At 37.6% G+C, this 19,838-nt stretch overlaps 1 protein-coding gene across 3 annotated transcripts in view; it reads right to left on the bottom strand.

The window, feature by feature from the left end:
• The window catches only part of ADAMTSL1 (ADAMTS like 1), a 479,825-nt gene that overhangs the window by 237,243 nt on the left and 222,744 nt on the right, over positions 1-19,838 (bottom strand). For 2 of the 3 annotated variants that reach the window (XM_065908168.1, XM_065908167.1), the window contains 4 exons: positions 14,201-14,251; positions 9,088-9,292; positions 7,579-7,726; positions 5,430-5,514 (listed from right to left, as the gene is read on the bottom strand). In XM_065908168.1, coding sequence (XP_065764240.1) covers positions 5,430-5,514; positions 7,579-7,726; positions 9,088-9,292; positions 14,201-14,251 — 489 coding nt within the window. The remainder of the gene's footprint in view (positions 1-5,429; positions 5,515-7,578; positions 7,727-9,087; positions 9,293-14,200; positions 14,252-19,838) is intronic. The other variant, XM_065908169.1, reaches the window with a different exon arrangement.

Here is a 19,838-nt window from a genome sequence, read left to right on the forward strand (position 1 = left end):
TCACCCAATTAACAGTTCTAACCACTTTAAAAAAAATATGAATTCACATTCTTAACCACTGAGTTAAGCCATCCACATTCTCAGACCACTTACTAGATATAAATATGGACTAATGTAAAAATATTCTTAAATAGTATATATTTAAATACTATTTTCAACAAGGTAAACAAGCAATTTAATGACTACAGGATCACCATGGTGACTCTTATTGGCTTTTCTTTCTGTATTTAATTCCTTGTGGGTTCTTGTCACACAGATGCATGACAGGAATTCCTCTTTGCCTCTTACTGAACAGCCCCATCACTAAGCTGATGCCATCTGGCATCCAGATATTACCGCTGCTTTCTGCCTGCTTGCTTTCCTTCTTTCTTTTTAAAATGGCTCACACCAAGGTTATTTATGGCAATATATTTAAGGTTTGAGTATTGTGTTGCAGCCAAAAAATGTTTTCCAAACCATGCAGTCAAACTGTTCAATGAAAATCTAGTAAGATAAGTCAAGACTTTTTTTTAGTGCAAGATCAAGGCACAGCGGACCACCCAATCATACCTTTGAAGCAAAACACTGGTAAGGGTCTCCACCTGTGTGCCAGAATGTGCCAGGGTTAGCTGGAGGAATGGATGGTTAAAATGGTGATGTTGGTCAAGGGATATCTAAGGGAACCAACCAGCTGCCTCCTGTCACTTGTTCTGAGCCATCCAAGCAGAACTCATGGTGACTGAAATCAATCTGGGGGGATACCTGGCTCCCTAGATGCCCAATTAGTTTCGCCTTCTTCTTCCTGGGATAACTGGGTTCAGAAAGCAGAAAATCTAAAAAGAGAAAATCAAAGCATCAAGAGCTGCCGGGCCATACCATTTTCTTAAACCTTGGGGGTCCCCAGGTGGTGCAGCGGTAAAGAACCCTCCTGCCAATGCAGGAGACTCAAGAGATGCAGGTTTGATCCTTGGGTCTGGAAGATCCCGTGGAGGAGGAAATGTCAACCCACTCTAGTATTCTTGCCTGGAGAATTCCATGGACAGAGGAGCCTGGCAGGCTATATAGTCCATGGGGTCACAAAGAGTTGGACATGACTGAGCACACATACTTAAGCCTTAAGCCCTCACTTAACAGATTATACCCTCTATGGTATTGAGTGGCTTATTAGTGGCTTGAAGCAGTTAAGAAAATGAAAAATTTCCTTCCTATTTCAAGTCAGATTAGGATTTTTAAGAAGGCCATCTGATTAACTACAACAGAAGCAGAGAGTTGTCTTGATAGATCCCAGAAGTCACCAGCGTTTCATTTTTGCTCAAGAAATTAAGCTGTCAAAGTGGCTATGTGGTGTATGTGGCTTGAGGTGGTCATGCTGTTTATGCACACATCCTAACAAAGACTAAAAGGAAGGTATAAAAGCAGGAGACGGGAAATCAAGTCAAGTGATTTCTTTAGCTTCTACCTAATTAAAGAATACAGTTGTATGACCAGTTTTGTTCTGATCCCTCACCAAACACAAGTAACATTTTGATGGTTAAAAAAATATCTAGAAAGCTATTTCCACATATTTGTTTGTGGAAGCAATCAGCTGGCATTTCAAGGATGTGTCCCAAGCCTGATAATACTCTCATCAACTGAAAGCAAATGCAAAACATAATTTAAATAAAAGCGGAAGAGAATTCCCTAAGTCCCTCTCCCATTTTCCCCTTTCCAGTGCTAGAATGGCACTGTTATTATCCTCAGAAAAATGCAACTCTCCCAGAATCTTACTTTTAGCAGAAGTCTCTCTTAAATCATATTTTTTTTTCTGCATTAATTAGGTAGCAAGGATTTCTATGGATTTCTCAGCCAACATCCTCAGAAGCGAGTTCACTTTATTGTATAAATTTATAAGGTTTTCTGTGCTTAATCAGTTTCACTAGCTAAAGTGCTCCCCACCCCATCTCTTAGTTTCAGTTTGGGATTGGATCTTATTCATGTTGTCCTGCTCAATCAAGAGAAACAAACATATGCTGTTTAAAGATTTTTGAGGTTGGTTGTCAGGGAAACCTGATAAAAACCTATGTGTGGATTAAGGCAAATTATGACCACCAGCGAAGAGTCAATTTAGAGAGCAAGATTTCTACATGTGGGTTAGGAAATCAGTTTCTGCAGATCAAGAAAATAGACTCAAGGCGATATTCCTACCCTCATACTATATGAATCAAATACATCGTAAATAAAGCAGTCTGTTGTTGCAGAAAAAAAACAACAACATCTAAATGCATTTCTAAATGAAGCTATAGCTTCATAAAACAAACCTCACCACAGTTAAGCATGTACTGGGTTGGCCAAAAAGTTTGTTCAGATTGTTCCATAACATAATATGGGAAAACCCAAATGAGCTTTTTGGTTAGCCTATTACATTAGCATCATGTGACCCACTATTGATATTTATTTCAGCTATTCTATGAAACTTATAATTGTATTTGTATCTTCTGCAGGGCATTTAGTTTAGTGGAACAACAATGCTGCTATATACTTCCATAAAGATTTAGTTATTTTTTTGGCAGTTCAGTTTTCAGTCTTTACTATAGGTTTTTTCTAAACATGTCTTTGAGTGGTTGCTTTCCAACATGTTTTTGGCTACAGTGCTAACCAATTTTTTTTTTTTTTTTCTATTTTGGGGTTACCAAAAGAATCTATTATTCAATACTGGTATCCCCATCTACTAAAGATTTAAAGTTACAGATTTTCTTCTAGTATTCAATGAGACAGGCTAGTGATAATGTTTTCTATTTTACACAAGGGGAAATAAATGATATTTGCTGTTTTACTATAGAACTCTGAATGTTAACTGGAGCCAAAGCAGGAGATAATAGTCCTGGACCACTATTCCTGCTTCTCTTCTCTGATGAGTTCAGAAGTGACAACCGCAGCTTCTAAACATTACTGTTTAATTTAAGCAATGTGTGTCTCTTCTGTGGGGAGAAGAAAGACTTGCTGACAGTATATCATTTTTTCATTATAGTATGGAGAATAATTATAGATTGCTCCATATGTTTAGAAACTAGTCTATGTGGCATAAAAAAGAATTAAGACCATGCAAAATTATGTTTTTAAATTTCAAAATCAATTAAAAAAAGAATGTGACACATAGGACCTTTCTAGGGTTCAGTGCATTAAACATGTAAACGTATATTAAAATGTAGAAACCATATACCTTTCATTACAGCATTCTACAGCTGTCATTTATTTCATTTTGGTATAAAAGTAATTATTGTTCTGAGCATAATATTAATAGTACACATTTCCTTTACCCAGGACTAGCACTCTAATTACAATCTACTTCAGTTCAGATTAATCACGCTAAGATGGCAATTCCATTACACCAAGAGTAAAATTTAATAATCTAATATATGGCTATAGTTTCAATGGCTAAAATTATGGGTTTAACTACTTAAGGGATTTGTTAGGATTAAAGTTAAGCATAATGCATCTTAATCAGAAGTTTAGTGGAAAACACTCATTACAAAATATGGATATATAATGTTGTGGTCTATGTAATGCTTTTGCAGAAGCATTAAAGTTTAGTTAGAGCTTTCATTTGAGAAGTATCTAGTAATGGGAAATGTGTCTAATTATTGGTATAAGATGTTTTGGTCTAATTTAAACTTTGCTATATTATTTAACATTGGTCATAATGCAATATTACATACAGAATTATGCTTCAGACCACATGACAGAATATAATGTACAGGGGAGCAGAGTTTATTTAGGTAAAATAAAACCTAACTGGCTTTAAATGTATATTAACCTAAGAATACATATAAGGAGTAACTAGCTCCAATTATACGGAATCTTTCTGTTTCAAATAGGACCTTAGTGGATTCAAGAGTTAATATCCCTCTAAAATGAACTGCTTCCTTCCTCTCCAGGAAAGGAAGGCCTGTCAAGCCAGGTACTGGCAGGAGAGAAACAAAAAGTTTTAAGCCTTAATATAGTCACATAAAAGTAACACTGTAATGTTTAACCACTGAGTTTCCTCCAAAGTTCTGTAGTGGTTAGTTGATTTTTCTTATAACCTTTCCTCAAAGAAGTAGAAAAAAATATGCTACAGCAACTTTATAACACAGAAATAACCTATGTTTTGCTTCTTATCTTTTAAGAAATTTGTTTGCTCATATATAAACCATTTTTCTGTGAAACCATTTCTTCACAAATGAACTTTGGTCATTGTACCAATTTGTATCTTGGGTTTCTTTTTCAATCTCTTGATGTTTAGGGTGTGATTCAGAACACAATTTGTTATCTGGCAAACAATACTAGATTTTGATTCAAATAGGATGACTCAGAGGAGAGTCTAAATTGTTACTAAACATATAGATTATAATGTTAATTTATGTATTTAGTAAAATTTAGTAAAGCCTACTAAATGCAATCAGCCAACTCTTTGGAAAAGACCCTGATGCTGAGAAAGATTGAAGGCAAGAAGAGAAGTGGGTGACAGAGGATGAGACGGTTGGATGGCATCACTGACTTAATGGACATGAGTTTGAGCAAACTCAGGGAGACAGTGAAGGATAGGGAAGCCTTGCATGCTGAAATTCATGCTAAGTCAGACATGACTTAGCAACTGAACAACAAGAACTACATTTGGAAACCATTTTGTATCCTGAACGCCATACTGTGAGCTCTTGGAAGCTCACATAACATGTCTTATGTACTAATGCATAGTACTGAGTCTAGTGCTTGTATTAAATAAACCAGATAATTATCAATTGGAGAAATTGCTTTGGGCATAGATGAAATTCATCAATAAAGTGCTTTCCTGAATTTTTAAAAATGATGCAACAGAGAGGCCTATCAGTGTATTCTAGTAGAATCAGTATGCAGTTATTGATCGATCAATCTGTCTCTATTCCTGTTTTCTCTTGTGAAGTATCTAGTGGTTTTACAGATTTCACAGCCTTGATCAAACTGAGCAATGGGAGAAAGACCTGGTATCCATCTACTACCGATCCAGCAAGAAAGGGGAAAGAAAAGCTAATGAGTTTCCTTTGCTTTCAGACATATTTCACTTCCCCTTTCATTTTTGTGAGTGGCTATACTGCAAAGCTGGGAGATAAGGAGTACAACAAGCTTCCTAGGCTTTCACAGCTAATCTATGCTACATCATCAGATGCAGCCTGGACTTTCTTACCTTCAGCCTCTTGGCAAGAGAAAAGAGAAGGTCAGATTTTGGAGAAGAGGGTAGGCACTACATTTTCATTTTCATAACTCAAAAGATTTAGAGAACAGTCATGTTTTGAGAAACGCTTTGATAAATCTCCAACCTGACAGCCCCAAAGCCTCACTCTACTCTTGGTAAGAGGCGTACACTTAGTTCAGAACCTCTGAAAGCCTGGGTGAGATACCTCTTTCTTTAAACCAATCGACATCCAAAGCCAAACAACTCATGGTTGAAAACTTACGAGGGCTCTTCTGACACAGCGCCTCCTTCTTCGAATTCTTGGGCTTGTTTGTACCACGGCAGCTTGGCCTCTACCGGAAGTTTTTCTAAGAATTCAGCGCATAGAGACAAAAAAGAAGAGGTTAGAGCCAATTTAGGATTTCAAGGAAATGCTATTTTCTCCTCCCCAGTTCTCAGTTTTGTACTACCTAAAAGTTATGATGTTGATAACTGTAAATAATAGGTTTTCAGGTTAATTTCTGCGTATGAGTGCCCTTTATTATGTTGAAAAGTGAAGTCTTTTTATTATGAAAGTTATAACTTTAGGAGTTCAATACGTATGTAAAGAATCATCAAAGTATCTTTTCACTATTTCCTCTTGAAAAGATAGAGCACTATTTACCTTTTAAAACAAAATACAGTGGAATATATTGCGATATTTTCATAAATTCTACCTTGTTTTTCTTTTGCTTTTTGGCTAAGTGTGATCTATGCCATAATGTAAAAAACAAACAAAACTGCCACTCTGAAATTCTCAAAATGTTGCTTTAGACACCTGACTCATGCAATATCCACCAGAGGTTCACTGACAATTGGAATATGAGGAACTTGGGGTCCACAAACCATAATTTGGCTTGCTTCACATATTTATCTAGCTTTGGTCAAACAATTCAAAATAAGCTTCCTAACAACTTCCTGGGGGGAAAAAAAAAACACAAAAACTATGGTGGAGAAAAAGAAAGAGGGAGGTTATAACTGCTCCTACATAAGTAACTGCCAAGATTTGCACTTTGACATATTTATTAGGGTCATTTATAGGCATATTGCCTTTATAGTGTGAGCCAGTGAAGCTCTATCACCATTTTATAACATATAATTATAAAGATGAAAGAAATATGTCTATATATGGATACACCATAGAATTATATGGCATTTTAATGATGTTTAGAGAGTCAGACTCACTACCTAGTTGTGAAAATACAGATTTTACTCCTGACAGTTACCCACAAACTGCTTTTCTTTCTCTGAAGTGGCTGGGTAAAGACAAACAAATAAAAAATGCATTATTTTAACCTGGGGCATCACTTTTTATCCTCTGTGTGCAACAACCATTTAGAAAACAAAGCCAGTGAGAAATGTAAAACTCCCCAAGCCAAAAGGATTTGCTAACATTTTGAACCTGGCAAAATGGTTCCAAATATACATGCATAGGTTTATAACTAGCCCACCTCTCCAAGACAAAGGAACTCAGTCAATGAAGGTGTCTATGACCGCTTGAACCATCCCTGGTTTTCAATAATGAGCATTCAGCTTAGCATGAATAGCAGGCTTGTAATATTTTACTGTCTTTTTGAATTGACTCTGCCAGTTGTATCAGTAGCCCCTGATCCTCCTATATTTGAGGAAGCTAATGATACTCAAGAGCTGAAGATAATATTCTTGGAAAACTTACAACAGGCAAGGCAGTGGGTTGTAGACATCAATAGACTTATTCCAATTTTCCTTTCAAATTATGATTCTGGAATCCAGTTTCATATTAATTTTTAATTTTAAAGCTTTCAATATAAAAAGCAACAACTTTTTGTTGTTGTTTTATTAGTTTGAAGTATGGTATATTTCATGCTTAGCAAAGCAGACAGTTTGGATTCACTGCTTTTTTTTTTTAAACTGAAGTGTAGTTAATTTACAATGTTGTATCAGTTTCAAGTATATAGCAAGGTGATTCAATAATATACATACATATATATATGTATATATATACACACATTTATTAATTGATTAAGCCCACTCCCTTTTTTACTTGATGAATCTTACTGCCTTATTTTTAATAGCAAGCAATATGAATAGTAAATCACACATATATTTCTATAATATCTTTATAATATCTTGCTTCAAGTAGATCTGATTTTTTTTTTTTTTTCAGCAGCAATCTTCCATTAATTTTCTTACTCAGGAGAGAATTACATCAATACATAGTGCCTAAAAACAATTTGCAAGCAAAACTGTTGGAAAGACTTTCAGAAACAGTTAAGTCCATTTAGTAGAGTCTAAGTTATGAAGAATAGTTATAAAGAGCACTTGGAATACTTAAAAATATTCCAAGGAATTGAAAACAGCAGTGAATATACACGACCATGACAAGATTGGTTACAGAGCCCCTGTCAAGTTACCTTTGGGTTTATAGCAGGGAGTGGGTATGATGCATTCCTCTTTTATGTGGGGCTTGGTTTTGGGGCTACAGCCTCCAGTGTGCATTTCCCGATGGTCGATGCAGAGGACCACACGGTACCTGAGGCCCTGGCCACACGTCACTGTGCACTGGAAGGAGAATGCAAGAAAGGAGACTCATAGGCAAAGCCTTGCTTACTGTCCCTCATTTCCCACCTGAGACTCTTTAAAGGGCTGCTTTTACAGAAGGACTCCTGGTGGCTTTATATCACTTCTTACTAGTCATGGGATCTTTGTTCTGTTTGGCTATTTCGGGGTGAAGGCAGCTGAACATTAAATCATTTGCAGTTTCTTCACTTTGGATTAGTCAGTTAGCCATTCTTAAGCACACACTGTGTGCAAAGTCCCAAACCAAGCAGCAAAGAGAAGGAGAAAACAAATGATAGAGTGTGCCTGATTTTGATTACCAAGACTGTACGTTAATTTTATTCAGTCACTTTGCTAATGATTGTTAGGTCTAAGGTATGAAAAATGCCAGCTCCCATGTGGACATTAAATTTTCTTAACTTCCATCATAGCTAATTTATATTGCAGTATGGCTGATCCAACTGATAACAGTGGCATGGAAAAAATGCTGAAAGGAACTAATTCAAGGGCCAGATGTAGACAGCACCTTCAGTGGTTCCACATGCCTGGGAGCAAGTCTGATAGAAAGAGACATCACAGCTCTAATCTGTAGCCACAAAGCCACAAGGCCATGTGAGTAACCAGTGGTCATCTCTGTGGTTGAGGACATATCTTTCCATCTCCTTTGCCACTTCACACCTTTTGGCACTAGAATCCAGGAGCCCCCCCACCCCAATTAATGTTTTATGTTTAAGCTGCTGCAGTGTCTTTCCTAATGTCTAGACTATTTTCATTTTAGTTAATCCTGCTTCACCTCCATTCTAACTACATTGCCATTTTCATCTTTTTTTCCCAATGAATAATAGACATAGTTTTCATCTTAATCCACTGAAGACACTTTTTTGGACATAGACAAAGTATAACAAACAAAAGATGAAATCAAACTTTTGCTCTGCTGTGCTCAACCATGAGAACAGCTTACATAGCTTCAGGCTCATTCAGCCTCAGCTACTCATGGCAGATACTTGCCTCTCCTTGTTACTTAAGAGAGCATTATGGGGAGTGATAGTGGCTTCTTGAAGTCACTTGAAGAAAAAGATATGTGTGAATATGCATGCATGGCATGCTAAATATACATATACATACATATGTATATTATATATATATATATATATATATATTTTTTTTTTTTTTTTTTTTCCTACTCATTTACTTCTGGCTGTACTTGATTTGGGGTAAGCCTACTCCAGGGTCTACACAAGTAAGCATCTAGACCCCTCAGATGCAGAAATGGGAAGCTGGACAGAGTGGCCGGTGGGGTGATGATGCGGAGAGGGAAGAATGGACTTACTCTCCTAATGAACAAAGAAAGAGGGCGCAGTTACCGGAGACCACTCCTGTGCCAGCCATTTAGGGCAGTCAAAAATGTTGCAGGGCTGCACGGTGGGCATCTTAGGGGTGTACATGCATTTCCACTCTTCCGCTGAACTGACATGCCCCTGGATGTCCTCCTCCACACAGGAAACTGCCCGGCTCTGGATGCCCCCCCCGCATGAGGAGGAGCACGCGGTCCACGGGGTGGCCTCCCACCTACAGAAGCAAGGGGAGTCATCAGGCCAGACCCATACACTGCCCACCTCCGCTGTGAGCTTTCCCACCACTCCCTCCCCAGTGCCCATCAGGGCAATCGGCTTCTGAGAGGCTGAGCTCCAGAGAACCACAAGCCGGCGACTGCCCAAGGTCTGCTGAGTCAGAAAGGGTTCAGTGCTGGCAAAAGTGCTCTGTTAACCTTGAAGATCTACACAAATATAAGAAATTACTCTGAGAACTGTGTACAAGGCTATCTGTGGGGTCCATCACCTACTCAAAAGAGGGCTGTTCAGTACTTTTCCTTACAGTTTCAAAATACATTCTCTCTGTATGTGTATTTGTGTGGGTGTATGTGTATATATGTATAATATTTATATTATTTTATATTTTATAAATGTATATATTTGCATCTATCCAACATCTATGTATCTAAATATCTATCTTAAGACTAAAATTGGTTAATCAGTTAACTCTAATAGTTTGTACCTGGGCTAATACTTTTCACTTTCAGGGCAATACTTCATTACTTAGCTTCTAGATACTTTTACATGAGGAGCTCATGAAAGATCAAGGTAAACTAAACACCCTTTCTCCCTTGCTTCTATGGTCATCAACTTTGGGACTGTATGGATTCAGTATAATTCTGATGTTCAAACTGTATCATCATTAAGGAGCCAAAGTGTCAATATAGATGTTACCTACATGTTCCCTAGTTGCTGGGGTGAGGTACTGACAGTTAGCACTCCTCCAATAAAGAACTCCTGGAACTGTGAAAAGTTTGGCTTTGGTTCAAAAGCTCATGGCATTGGAATCTACTTATACAGTAAAGTAAGGGGAAAAATAACAATGTTGTCAACAGCATTTAAGAGAATTTCACTGATTTTTCAATTCTCTCCACAGCTTGATGCATTTGAGACCGGAGGCAGAGAGATATCTTTGCCCGATTCTTCTTGGAGGTTTAGAGAATGTCAAATTTGTAAGAATAGAAACACAGTGGCTAGTTTTTCTTTCTTGCCTATCTAGTCTGCTTGTTTATGAGGACTGCTAAGGAACTCTAAGAATTTCTCTTAGAATTATGAGAGATACCATTTTAATGAGAGAGAAACAAAATGTCACCAAGTTGATCCACTTGAATAGTTAAATCTAAAAACACTGCACAGGCATGCTGTGGAGACATGAACCATCCTCTACATGGGATTTCATGTGCATTGTGAGCCTGATTTCTCTTTTGCATGAGCCTGGATAACATGTGTTTCCCACTTACTCCACAATTCTCTGTACTGTTCAAGTCTAGGCAACAACTCTTATCTCCACTGCCAACAGCCCAAACATGCTGCCAAATACAATATTTTCCTCTGCATATTTCCCCAGGAGGCATAGAAGAAAATGCTATTATGGGGAAACTGAGGCCCTCTGGTTAGTCCTTTGGAGAATCTCTGTTCCCTTTCAAGAGAAGGAAGCAGCTCTGTAGAGTTTCTCTTCCAAAAGGGTGAGACCAATTCTCATTTGTCTCCATGTAAATCTCTGGAGAGCTGGAAGTGGGTAACAGGTCTGATTCAGACTAAAATTGAGCTAAACGTATAAGTACCAATTCACATTAGACTCGATTTGACAGTGAACTGGAAATTTGCTTTTTAATGGACATTTAATCTCTTAGAACATTAAGATGCCATAAAAAGAGCACATTTCCTAATTGGTACTCTAACATCCCTAAAGTTGACCCTTTTGAAGAGAGAGTGATTAATTTCTGTCTCAACACTTGGACCTGATCCATGGTGTAATTTCATAAACAGTAATAAGTATCCTTTTCATTGTCAGTGATCATGGAAAGACAAATGATGTGAATATTATTCCAGGTATTTATAGTATGGTTCCAGGATTAACTATAGTTCTATATGTGAAAAACTATAATGAAAATCCTTGCATAATAATAGGATTATGTGGAATTTCAAAGCAAAACATCTTTGTTCTTTAAAGAAAGTATAACAAAAGCTCAGAGAGGACATCAGTTAGGATATCTCAAAACAGGGACCAGGTAAGGATTTGGAAAAAAAATATACATATCCAAGAATCTTGCTCTAGAAGAATAACAGATGAGGTCATATATTTTAACTCCTTTGGCTTTTAATTTTTAAACTCCATTGTGTATTTAGTTTAAGAAATTCTCAAAAGTAATGATTATGTGGAAAAATTACAAATATTAATTATAAATTAAAGATAATTAATCAGACTGTGTTCTTAAATTATATTCAGATATCCATTATAGTCAAAGACTGAAAGCAAGAAAAAACAATCTGAAAATTCACTCACTGTGTTTTGTATCTATACTTGTGGTCTTAAACACATTTAAATAATTTCAGTAAGCAAAGTCTTGATCAGTAAGTAGCTGCCCTCTGAGAAACAGTCTAAGTCTTTATTCTTCTTAAGAAAGAAGAATATCCATGGAAATATTCATAGAAATAATTTCCATTTACTAAGGTTTTATCAGTAAAGCAGAATATCTAACTTCAGAATTAATTTAGTAACAGAAGTGCATGGGCTAAGAAATATAGTCTGTTTATTGTCTAGTTGTCTTTGCCCATTGTGATGCGCAGACAGGCCACAGCGTGCATAAGACCGGGTGCAAACAAACATCAAGCAGGTTCATCTCAATCTGTCATTGAGAATACCAATCTTCAGGCACTCGGGGGACATTCGAATATATAAGAAATCAAGTTTAACCTAGGCCAGGCATTAGGCACACCAGAGAAATATAAACAGGAGAGATCATAGACATGAAAGAAACTGAGGAGTACCATTACAGGACAAACATCAACTTGATGTTCTTACCCCTGACACCCAACTATGCCTTTATCTCGAATCACATGGCCTTTGCACAGCCAGATACATATGTCCTACGAATACTTACTTTACAGATACGGGGGTTGAAATTAAATCTTGGTTCAGTTAAATTGATATTTCTCTATTTTCATTCCACTTTTTCTTTTTTCATGTTTGGTTCTGGATCAAACCAGCAAAAGGATACAACAGTAGCATTCTAAAGTCACTTATTGTCTTTATCAATATAGGCATAGGAAAAAGGGAGGGAGCTGATGAATGAAGTAACTCCTTAGTGAAAAACACTTAAAAAAAATCCCTAAATAATTATATATAGCATTAACCAAGTGCCCCCTTTCTTTATGCTACCATTAAAATGGTGAAAAGTAAGTCTCATGCCAGTCTACTTTTTTAAGTAGAGCCTGGATAAACCTTGCCTTGGTTTATATGTGTGTGCGTGTGTATGCATGTTGCTGCTTAGTCGCTCAGTCATGTCTGACTCTTTGTGACACTATGAATTGTAGCCCGCTAGCCTCCTCTGTCCATGGGATTCTCTAAGCAAGAATACTGGAGTGGTTGCCATGCCCTCCTTTAGAGGATATTACTGATGCAGGGATCAAACCCCAGTCTCTTGCATTGCAGGCAGAATCTTTTTTTTTTTTTTTTCAAGCAGAATCTTTATTGCTGAGCCACCAGGGAAGCCCACATACAGGTGTGTGTGTGTGTACATATATGTATGTATGTAGACACATGTTGGAATGCATCTGCAGTGAGTGAGTGAAAGTTGCTCAGTTGTGTCAGACTCCTTGTGACCCCATGGACTATACAGTCCACGGAATTCTCCAGGCTAGAATACTGGAGTGGGCAGACTTTCCCTTCTCCAGAGGACCTTCCTGAACCAGGAATCGAACCAGGGTCTCCTGCATTGCAGGCAGATTCTTTATCAACTGAGCTATGAGGGAAGCATCTGCAGTAAATACACATTCATGTCTATTTGTGTAAATATATGTGTTTACACATGTGCGCTGAGTGGATGTGAAGAGTGGGAGAATGAAGCATCACTGGGAGCTGGACTAAAAAACCTCCAGGTCCCCTTTTTGTCCTTCAATTCAAAGTATCTGAAGATTTTCAATCAAATTGCTTTATTTTACAGTTCCAAATACAATTACTTTGGGGGCTTTGCTTAGTTTTAGATGGAGCAAACCACCATGGATTATTTCCAACTATTTGTGATCTGATTTAAACCTTGGGTTCTAAACAGCAGCTGACTCTCTGAAGTCCCAATGAGTGAGGACAAAAGAGCAAAGGTCTTGCTTATCACAGAGGTGGCTTCAAACCCGTCTAATTTCTGCTCTCTGGGGTGCTGTTTCTAAGGTGGTAGGCAATATGCTCAGTAGCTAGCATGTTTTTCAGCTTCTCCAGTTTTCTTATAAATATATTAATAAAGAGAACAAGTTCTTTGAAAAGTTTCTCAGTCACTTTAATGATATTTTCTAGTTTTAGAAAATACTGTACTTTAAAAAAGCAGTGCAGTGCATGGAATTTTCTGTTTTGAAAAATAACAAAACTCCCCTCCCCATCAAATGTTATGAACAATAAGGATATGAAAAAACTGCCTTTTTGTATTTAATTATAATTTCTTTGGAACAAAAAGAAGGATATTCAAAGCCCCTATGCAGAGTAATACCACATCTGGAATTTCACATTTGCGGTATTGGGATAATAATTCAGGCAGTGTTTGTTTAACAGTTAGCAACAGTGCTTTAATGACTAGGGTCCTATTGCAGAGGAAACACAGAAAAGGACAAAGGGAGTGAAAGAAAGACATAACAGAAACCCACACACTGTATCTCATCAGAGTGAATTACTGTGTCCACTGCAATGTAATCCAATCCTATCTTAAAACAGTTTTTGAATGACAAGCTTACAGTCTGAGCAGACCAGTGTTATTCAAAAGCAAAGTTCAGGAGGGATTGCAAAATATACTACCTACCATCTTATTTTTTTTACAGAAAAACACAAAATCTATTATATATAAGAAGCAGAAGACTGAGTTACTAATTCTAGCATCAGGATGATTGATTTACGTACCGAGGAAGGGGATGGTAGATGTCATAGGGCATGATCTGCTTGTATCCGTCACTGTTAGGAACAATAATGCCAACCCTCTGAGTAGAAGGTACACACAATAAAATAAACACTAAATGATTACATTAAACAATTTTTTAGACAAATGCAAAATAACATTAATAAATTGTCTCTAAAAAAACAACACTAAAACAGTTCAATATCTTTATGCTAGCATCCATTTGAGGATGGGGCAAGTTCTTTTGACAGGGCACCATTTACTATAATTAGTTCTCTGATCCAAGCAGGAAATACCAGGGGAAAGGGTGGTGGCAAGAAAACTTGGCACCTCATCATTAACTATGACACAATAAGCTTGTAAATGTTCTTTAATCCCCCCAATTATACATCCTATGAGGTCATTATGATCATCATTATTAATGTTACTTCCAGATGCTCACCAAGCAATTTTATAGTTACTGTCTTGCTCCTGATGAAAGAGAGAGCTATATGTAAGAGGATGTACCTGGGGACTGACAATACTATGTAACGTGCATTAGCAAATAGGTAATGCACTTTTGGCAGATCTAAGGATCTGAGTAAAATCTGGAGAGCAGCCACTTGGTTATATTAAAAAGGGAAGGGGAAAAAAAAAAAAAAAGGGAAGGGGAATGAGTGAACACAGTAGGCAGCTATCAACAAAAGCACATTCCCTACCAAAACAAAGATAGGGCAGTTAAAATGAGATAATAAAGATGAAACATCTTTTTGGTGGTCTATAAAATGTGATATGGTGTTAACTGGTGGTGATTGTAATTGTTTTGACTGTTGTTACTATATCTGGTGCCCTGGGAAACCTGTGAGATTTAGAGATAAAGACTAAAGGAGCCAGAAAAAATGATTTTTTAGGCTATATGGCTAATGGATTCACAAGATATGATATTATAGGCTATGTGGGAGTCCTCAGAGGTCTTTAGGACTCTAATAAAGTACATGAACCTATCTCACTGATTTCAAGTAAAGCCTCCAATTGACAAGACTTTCTTCTTGCTGAGCCCCCTAACTTGTGGGAGATTTATGACTCGTGAATCTCAGATAGAAGGGCTAGTACAACAGACTCTCTATCAAGAGTGGGAGACTGAGCTCAATCCGTGGATGTCATGTATTTGCTGGGGCAAAGCATGGTAGGCCGTGAGAACTTATTTTACAACTGACAAATGACAGCAACTTCCTCTTCTGAAAACTGAAGGAACTCATGTATTCTAATCTGGGATGAATGCTGCTGCTGCTGCTAAGTCGCTTCAGTTGTGTCCGACTCTGTGCGACCCCATACACGGCAGCCCACCAGGCTCCTCTGTCCACAGGATTCTCTAGGCAAGAATACTGGAGGGGGTTGCCATTTCCTTCTCCAATCTGGTATGAATGGGTGAGTATATATTTATATATCCATATTCAGTAAAATGATTATGTAAAAATGAACACATTAAGACTCACTTTGATCTTATCCTCTGATACAGAATAATATAGCATGTGATTTTAATATGGCTAGCAAACCTAAGCTTTTGGGTAGAAACAGTGAGCTAGGTATATTATGGAACAGAAAGAAAAAAAACTAGTACTGGCTGGACATCATGACAGACAAGGAGGAAAGAGGGAGTAATAAAAAGAGTAGTTCCTAGAGAGATTACTAAAAGGTAATGGAAAATCAAGTTTGAGAGAAGATGGGAAACAAATCTTTCAATGTAGATTTCTCAAGAAGTACAAACATTGGAGAACTAATTTAGTTACCTCACATGACTGAGTTGTCTTTAGCTGATCTGAATGACTAAAGGTATTTGCTTGTATGATTAAATTTTCATGGTACATCTATGTGCACTACACTTCAGTAACAATGTTCATGAAAATGAATGATGCCTTTTGAGGAAGCTCAAAATCCCACGACTCTTACCGAACAAAAGAATGGGATGAATATTAACATTAAACTTCTCTCCATGCTTTTCCAAGATACAGAAACATCATATTCATTTTGGTCTTATTTTGACAAGAAATCAGATGTGAAAGGTAAATCCTGTCTTTCGTTAGGATCATGTGATCACTTCCCAGTAATTCTGCCTAATCATTAAGGAAAATTTTTTTTCTAAAAGAACTGCTTTTGATAGAATTCCAACCTTCCAAAGTCCTTCTAATAACCTAGGTCTGATAATAGATAATTAAGGACTACATAGAACTGACTTTGCTGTTATATTTTTGCTAACCCTAGTATCTCTTCTCATGCCTATATCCAGATCTAAAGGTAGAATGGCATCCTTCTTTCCTAGAAAGATTTATAGTTATGATTTGTCATTCTGAATATTAGAATGAACTGTTACAGATCTCTGCCAACTGATTTATCAGCTGATGAGATTTAAAATGGAAGTAGTAATATTGAAGGAGACAGGCTAGAAGAAAAGAAGGGGAAAAAAGGGAGTTATAGAATTCAAGATGTTGGGCTTCACATTGGACTGATTCAGAAATTATGTTTCTGTTTGAACAAGAAGCTTTAAATCTGGATTCAGCAAAACTATAGCTATATTTGTCTTTCTATGGCACAGGTCATGGTGAAGACTCATAAAATGACTCCATGGCACCTGTGAAAACAGAAAGATATCAAAACAATGGTGCTCTGTCCAGTCCTGTTGATGCATATTCATGTGCATGGGCTCTGCTCTCTCTTGGGGTTTATGCCATGGGCCTGGCCTTTCACCACACTGTCACAGAGGGCCAGGCAGTGCTGCCTAAACTCAACTTTCTATTGCTTACTCTTAAGGCACTTTATCTTTCTCTTAGACAAAGTGTACCTACTGAAGAATGATGAAAAAGAACCTCATTTAGGGACTTTAAGAAGTTCTTCCTTCCATGCTTAGGTCTTGCTTTGCATGCGCATGTGTGTGCATGCATATATATGTATGTATTCAGGCATGTGTCTGAATATATGAGGGGGTGGGGAAGGAGGCAAAAATAATTTTAAAAAAATGATCACAAGGGAAAATACAATGAACAGTTGGTTTGGGGATAAAACCATTCATTCTCCATTGCCTTCACCATTCTGACTGCTCATGTACTTTCTAAGTAGGACAGTGACCCGATTCCATCTAAAGTCCCCCAAATCAGGGGTTGTGATGGGAAGAGAAGATTAGGATGAAGAAGGGGTCGCCATGAACTCGTGGTATAAGTAGAAGAAAGACTTGCACATCATCCTCTCATAGCTTGTGTCCAATGACACTAGAATGCTTCCTGTTACAACATATTCATAGAAAGAAATAGTATGCAGTATATAACATGAAGTCTTTTCAACCAATTTTTAATGATATGGAAAATGTTCAAATGCAATGTCAACTGAAAAAATCCAGTACAAAATAGAATAGACAATATAATCCACAATACAAAGAAAACTCATGTATATATTGTCTACATAATCATTTTTGTAAAGTCTATATATATGTGTATGTATGTTTGTACAAATATATTAGAAAAGGACTGAAAACAGATGTTAGTTCCTGGTGTTTGGATTAAGAGTGTTTTCTTTCCTTTCTTCCTTTTTATGCTTCTCTATTTTCAGGAATTAGAACCTTTAAGTAAAACAAAATTAAACTCTGAGAAAGCAAAAGACAGAAACATTTGAAAGCATGATATAAATGGATGAAATGAGACTGTCATCTCAATTGCCACATGTCATTGAAAGATGATCGAGTCTGTGTCCTGAAACCATCTCAGGAGCTATTTTAGAACAATATTCTTGACTTTAAAAATCAAGCCATACTCAGACTCACACTACTCAGGTGTGAAATTTATTTATTGTGAGAAATCTTCCTTTCCAAGAAAAGCCCTAATATAACTATTAATTCCATGAGCATCTAATTTGCCAGGTTCTGGGTTCTTCTGGAAATGAATTATAAGGAGCCACTTTCATGGCTTCAACACTCCCTTCTAATGCCTCTCTCAAAACCTCTTGCCTCTTCTCTGGGGCTGCAGAGCCTCATTTCTGACATTCTGACAGCTGGATGTGCTCTCACTTTGTCAAACTCACTGTTTTCAGACAATTCATTATCTTCCCCTGCGAACTGTCTCTTCTCCTATGATCACTGTTACTGTTCAGAACACTGCCCTTCTGCCATCCACCCTGGCTGGGTACCGTGGGACATCGTTGCTTCCTCTCTTTCCCATGTTCCCTACAGACACTGAGTTCTTCCAGTTGTGATGTCTGCCAAATATATCTCTCTGACATGAATCTAGGCCCCTTTGCATTATCCTCCTAACAGATCTCTCTGCCTGCAGGCACTGCCTGCTCCAATCCAGCTCACTGTTGTCATAGCAACAGATAATTTATTTCCCAGTGATGTCCATAACACCTGGTGAAATCAAGTGCTACCTGTTCTAAAGCCTGTCCTTATGTTTCCTCTCAACATGTAGCCAGACTATTCTCTCTTCCTCTTTCATAGCACAAGTTCCCCTCATCACTTCTAACTGTCTACTAACTTTTAACCATGAAAACGTTTTCTTCAGTTTAACACTATGGGACAAAATTCATGTTGGTTCTTTACTCTATCTTTTAACACAGTTCTCTGCACAGAGGCAATTAGTAAATAATCAGCCAATGAAATCATGCCATTGACGTGCATACACAAAAGCAAGCAATACAACTACTATCCTGAATGAAAGAAAGCAAATTAACAAGGTTTAAAAAACTCCTAAACAAGTTGCACTAAAGATGACGCACATCTCTAGTTCCACTCCTTGTTTTTTGCTAGCTCTGCCACCTGTGTGAAGGGCAGACTATTTTAGAGACTGGTTTGGCTGCTCTGGCAGGTAGGGGTGGTTGGGTGACCTGGGACAGAGGAAGATAGTTGAATGGCAATGGTGTTTCTAAGCTGCTTGGCTAGACTCTACATCTCTTCTGTTGGGCATCTTCCAGAAACAGCTATGACAGTTTTCAAAACAATCTTCTCTTCCCTGTTTGTCTCATGTGTCTTTTCAGAGAGCATGCTGTTTTGTGACCGTGCAATTCAACTTCCTCTGGGCAGTGTTGTGGTCTAGATTCTGGCTGACTTAACTCTGCCTTCGCCATGGTACCAAGCACAGAACTTGGCACAGGATTGGTACTCAGTAAAAAGATGAATGAAACTGTGGGTGGTGGGAACAGTTCTGGCACAGAAGAGAGTAATCTCTCAACAATTACAAGGCAATAGAAACCAATCTCTTCCTAAGCAACTGTTTATAATGGGGGAGGAGAAAAGTAATAAAAAGTTGGAAGAGACTCAAGCATCTGCTTTCTCATGAGTGGCAGAATACAAAATAGCATGGCGTAATGAGGACAGGGACCCCCTGAGGAATTGGGAGATACAAGCTCTGTTCTCTACTCTGTTAATTATCTTTCTGAGTGACTTTGAGTGCATTACATTTGGACTTCTGCATTGGTCTTCTGCAAAATCTAAGTATTGCATGAAGTCAGGAGTTTTATGATGAAGAACAAGTGCCTGGAAACCTATCTCTCGGAGCTCTATCGTATCTGTTCCGTTTGTACTGGCTGCTAAGGACAGAATTCAGAGTTCTGTGATCCACAGACTGAAAACCACCAAACTAGGTACTTAACTCAAAAGCTCTCCTATTTGAAATTTGGTTACTT

The sequence above is a fragment of the Muntiacus reevesi genome, chromosome 17, assembly GCF_963930625.1.
Source record: "Muntiacus reevesi chromosome 17, mMunRee1.1, whole genome shotgun sequence".
NCBI lineage: Eukaryota > Metazoa > Chordata > Mammalia > Artiodactyla > Cervidae > Muntiacus > Muntiacus reevesi.